Source organism: Haematobia irritans, chromosome 4 (assembly GCF_050003625.1).
Source record: "Haematobia irritans isolate KBUSLIRL chromosome 4, ASM5000362v1, whole genome shotgun sequence".
In the NCBI taxonomy this organism is placed as follows: Eukaryota; Metazoa; Arthropoda; class Insecta; order Diptera; family Muscidae; genus Haematobia; species Haematobia irritans.
The window spans coordinates 83,849,662-83,854,072 of NC_134400.1; the positions used below are offsets into that span (position 1 = coordinate 83,849,662).

Below are 4,411 nucleotides of genomic sequence, written 5' to 3' on the forward strand. Positions count from 1 at the left end.
TATTATTTTCCTTTTATATTTAAGTTTTTTTTTTATTCATATTTATGATCAACGAGAAAAATAATAAATATATGAAGAATGTTTGTAATCTATGAAATTTACACTTTGTGATGATTTTTCTTTTGGAGGATTCTGAAAAATGTTTAGCTAAAATGTAGATCGTATTGGGGGTGCTAGATACTTGCGTCCAGGTTGTTAAGGATGAAGTTGTGTGTTAACATTTAGACAAACGGACATGCTAGGTGAATTTGGGTATTGCCGAATAAGGATTCTGGGAGCCTGGCAATACATGGCTGCGTTTTTTTTTTGTCGTATGCGCAGAAGAGGGAGGGAGGCTCAATACACGGACGGACGGATTTTTTTTATGCCAACATTTGGTAGACTCTTTTTTTGTTAGGACTTGTGTTCAGTCTGAGACTCGGTTTATTTTGCCTGTATTAATTACTTTTCTGACACGAAGTATATGATATGATTGAGTGTATCGTAATGTTAGTGAACCCTATCCCAAATGACTGATTAATAGCCGGAGGAGCCACCGTGTCAAGATAACATCGTTTATATGATACACACCCTACTATAGGCAATCATAACATCCTGACGAAACCATCTGACCCTGGAAAAGTTTCAATGACTTTACCAAGTCGCCAGTTCATGACAGCAAGTTATCTTTAATTGCGACTATAGTGCCCAATTGCAGATTTTGAGACGCAGTTTGCCATTTATTACGCTGCTGGAGTTCATTGAGATATTCATGGGACCATCTTTTCCAGAATTGGTGTCTTATTCGAGATACTAACTCCCATCGTTTTGCCAAGGTTGATGATATTGCTTGGGCTGTGATGTCTACTTGAGCAGTTAGAGGTTCTCCAATCAAAAAATGGCCCGGAGTCAATGCAGCGGCGTCATTAGGATTATTTGGTAGTGGTGCTATTGACCTAGAGTTTAGTACCGCTTCAACCTCTATGACAATGGTCTCCCTTTCTTCATAAGTCAAGGATGCGCTCGATATTTCCTTTATCAGAAGACCTTTAGCGGATTTTACAGCTGCTTCCCAAAGTCCACCGAAATGAGGAGTTATAAAGTAGAAAGTAATGCTTCTAGTTGCGCATTCTCGTTGTATTTTTTCTTGAGCTGTCGTTGAGAATAACGAGGTTGACAGCTCTGCGAGTTGATTTTTTGCTCCCACGAGCAAATGAAGGCATCGTTTGTAAGGTCCGTCACAAGTTCTAGGTGAACCGCCTTTGTTGAAAAGCAGCAAAATATCGCAAGATATGCTTTCAAATGTCGTTTTCCTCTTGTTTTGAAATGTACCCATATTGGTCCGCAATAATCTACCCCTGCGTTTATGAAGGGCTTTGCAGGTTTCTTGTTTCTGGCAAATTTCCCATAGTTTGTTTCAGAAGCTTTGGTTTTGATCTTGCACATTGTATACATTTGCGAACAGTTTCCCGAGCCAAATGCTTTCCTTTGATGGGCCAAAAGCGTTGTCTCACCGTAGCAAGGAGTGCGGTAGGTCCGCAATGCTTATTTTCCTTATGTAACGATTCGAAGATTAATCGATTGGGTCTGTAATGTTGGAGGTGTAAGTGAGAATAAAAGAAAACACTTTGTTCTTCAGTGTCTAGATTAATTCTGTTTTATTGTGGGATCAAGGTCCCTCTTTTATACAAATTTTCGCTTAAGATTATTTTACAATTCTTAAATCTATATTTGTTAGTACATATTTACATTTATGGGTTGACCAATGACAAATCACACATTCTTACACACATGTGTTTCTCTTTCTTACTTTTTTACTTTCACTTATTATAATTCCATTTATGCTGACTGCGCAGCATTATTCTGCTATGAACCCATTTGTCCATATTCTTGCTTAGTTCAATGTTCTATTTAAGAGTAACAAGAACGGCAATTATATAGGTCAATTGGATATATGTTGATGCAGTCATCGAATACTAAAGTATGTCGATGAACCAACATAGTAGTCAAAACAATGTTAAGTGCAGTTGCAGCGTATGTTAACAATATGTTTTATATACAACAACAAAAATGAGTGGAAAGTGTGAATGATCACACTACAGGTCATTGAATGGCAAAAGCATGGGATGTTTAGCATTAAAACTTAAAGCCAATTCTTCTAGTCTGCCTCCAACTCTTAAAACTGTATGTTCGTCCAAGAACGGCGACAAACTTTTGATTTGACTTGAACCTTTAAGTTCTCTATGCTTTTCCAGTTGTAGAATGTCTTCTTTGAAGTTAGAATGCTGTGCGATACGAACTATGACGATAAGTGAATCGTGAAGTTCAAAGGGAGTGAGGGTTGGCCTGTCTTGTCGTTCTTCTTTACGGGTTTTGGAATTTTTAATAAATCTCAGAACATAAGCAACAATTCGTTGGAGTGTCTTAAAGAAATTCCTGTTGTTTATTCTGTACAAGAAGTTTTCTGCATCAACGGCCAACATTAGGTTGTGGAGGTTCTGCTTTCGTTCAGTGATAATCGAATCAGGAGAGGGAAGAAACGCAGGAGGCCAATGTTTCGTCTCCGTGAAGAAAGAATGGTCCGTGCATCCATTAAGTTGTTTGTGGTAACTGATGTGGGTCTAATCCCCTAGATATGATATCTGCTGGGTTATCGTTGGAACTAACGTGTCTCCATTGTTCAGGAGTCGTGTTGTCTTGAATTGAAGCAATACGATTAGCGACAAAGGTGTGAAAGGAGGATGATCTTGAGTTGATCCAATTTAACACTATTGTGGAATCAGTCCAATAGTACGCGGGTACTGTCATCATGTCTAAATCGCGCCTAACTTTAACCGCCAAGTTAGCTCCCAGCTGTGCAGCGCACAATTCTAGCCTTGGAAGCGTTTGTTGTTTAAGGGGTGCTACTCGGGATTTCACACAAAGGAGGTTTACAAGTATAATCTTATTCGGTAAGATTGTTCTAATGTATACTGCTGCCCCGTATGCCTTTTTTAATACGTCGCTGAAGATGTGGAGTTGAGTGTTTTGAGAAATATGTCCCTTGTAGACATGTCGATGAACGGGAAAGGTTTAAAGTGACTTGAGGTTATCTCTAAAGTTTCGCCATCGATAGTCGAATTCTGAAGGTACATCTTCATCCCATGAGAGATTTAGATTCCACAGTTCTTGGACAAATATTTTCGCCCTGACGACTACAGGAGATAGCAAACCTAGGGGGTCGAAAATACGTGCAAGATCTGAAGTGACCGTCCTTTTGGTCACTGACCTGATTGGCGCTAGGTTGACCTTTACTTTAAGTTGGTCAGCTTTGGGTAACCAGGCCAATCCCAAAGTTTTGGTATTATTGGTGTCCTCTGTGGTGAAGTCAAGGCTAACTTCTTGGTCACACTCCGGAATGTTATGAAGCAGCTGGATATGATTGACACTCCACTTACGTAAATTAAATCCGTATCGCGTCATGACTTGTTGCAATTGGCGCTGGATTTACAAGACTGTATTCAAGCTGTCTGCTCCGCCCAGACCATCATTCACATAGAAGTTCTTTTCCAAAAAACTGGCTGCTAAAGGAAAATGCCTCTTGTTTTCCCGGCTTATTTCTTTCAAGCATCTAATTGCCAAATAGGGGGCTGGTCGGGTTCCGTATGAAACGGTATTTAATGTGAAGTAGTTGATAGGTTCGGTGGTATTGTTTCGCCACAGGATAATCTGATATGGTCTGTCTTTAGGATGTATTAGTATTTGACGAAACATTTTTTCTATGTCTGTGGTAAACACGAAACTTGGCAATCTGAAGCGTAGCAGAATAGCAAACAGATCATTCTGCAGTGTTGGGCCAGTATGCAAAACATCGTTCAGTGACTTTCCAGATGATGTTTTTGTTGAAGCATCGAATACAACTCGAAGTTTAGTGGTGCTGCTTTCAGGTCGTAGAACGCAGTGGTGGGGAATAAAATATTTTGCTCCTGTCACATTGTCTATGTTGACTTTAGTCATATGGCCTAGTGCTTCGTATTCCTCCATAAACTGTGTATATTGTTGTTTTAAGGTAATGTCTTTGGATAGTCGCCGTTCCAATGACAGGAAACGGTTGAAACAGAGACTATGTGACTCTCCTTAAGAGCTTTGTTCGGCAATGGGAATCTTACGATAAATCTTCCTTCTTTGTCACGTCCAGTATGCTGATCGTGCGTCATATATCGATAATTGTTTCAGTGTATTGTCGACTTCTTCCAGTTTCCAGAATCGTTCTATTGTCTGGTTCATGCTGTCTTCATCAGTTAGTACCTCACATATTGATGTTTGCAAATGTTGATCAGATACCTTCCCTGATGCTATCCACCCAAGTATTGTGTTTTGCAAGATTGGAAGGTTGTCTCCTAGTTGGATTTGTCCGATAGCGAGTAGCTGATGATAATATTCTGCGCCTAAT

At 39.7% G+C, this 4,411-nt stretch overlaps 3 protein-coding genes across 3 annotated transcripts; all 3 read right to left on the reverse strand.

Moving 5' to 3' along the window:
• Positions 1-649: 649 nt before the first annotated feature.
• Positions 650-1,315, reverse strand: LOC142235641 (uncharacterized). Its single transcript, XM_075306904.1, has one exon. The coding sequence runs from the start codon at positions 1,313-1,315 to the stop codon at positions 650-652; it is 666 nt and encodes a 221-aa protein (XP_075163019.1).
• Positions 1,316-1,343: 28 nt separating this feature from the next.
• LOC142235642 (uncharacterized) lies at positions 1,344-2,462 on the reverse strand. The gene is made up of 2 exons (XM_075306906.1): positions 2,080-2,462; positions 1,344-1,566 (listed from the first exon to the last, which is right to left on the reverse strand). Exons 1-2 carry the CDS (start codon positions 2,460-2,462, stop codon positions 1,344-1,346), a joined length of 606 nt encoding a protein of 201 aa, XP_075163021.1.
• A 1,003-nt stretch (positions 2,463-3,465) lies between these two features.
• LOC142235643 (uncharacterized) lies at positions 3,466-3,975 on the reverse strand. Its single transcript, XM_075306907.1, has one exon. The coding sequence runs from the start codon at positions 3,973-3,975 to the stop codon at positions 3,466-3,468; it is 510 nt and encodes a 169-aa protein (XP_075163022.1).
• Positions 3,976-4,411: the final 436 nt, after the last annotated feature.

Bases quoted from the DNA above. Each gene is read 5' to 3' on its own strand.
- LOC142235641 (XM_075306904.1), bottom strand. From the start codon at position 1,315: ATGGGTACATTTCAAAACAAGAGGAAAACGACATTTGAAAGCATATCT.
- LOC142235642 (XM_075306906.1), bottom strand. From the start codon at position 2,462: ATGTTGGCCGTTGATGCAGAAAACTTCTTGTACAGAATAAACAACAGG. The intron at 1,567-2,079 runs GTAGTGTGATCA...CCAACATTACAG, and splicing joins CTTTTGCCATTCAATGACCT to ACCCAATCGATTAATCTTCG.
- LOC142235643 (XM_075306907.1), bottom strand. From the start codon at position 3,975: ATGACTAAAGTCAACATAGACAATGTGACAGGAGCAAAATATTTTATT.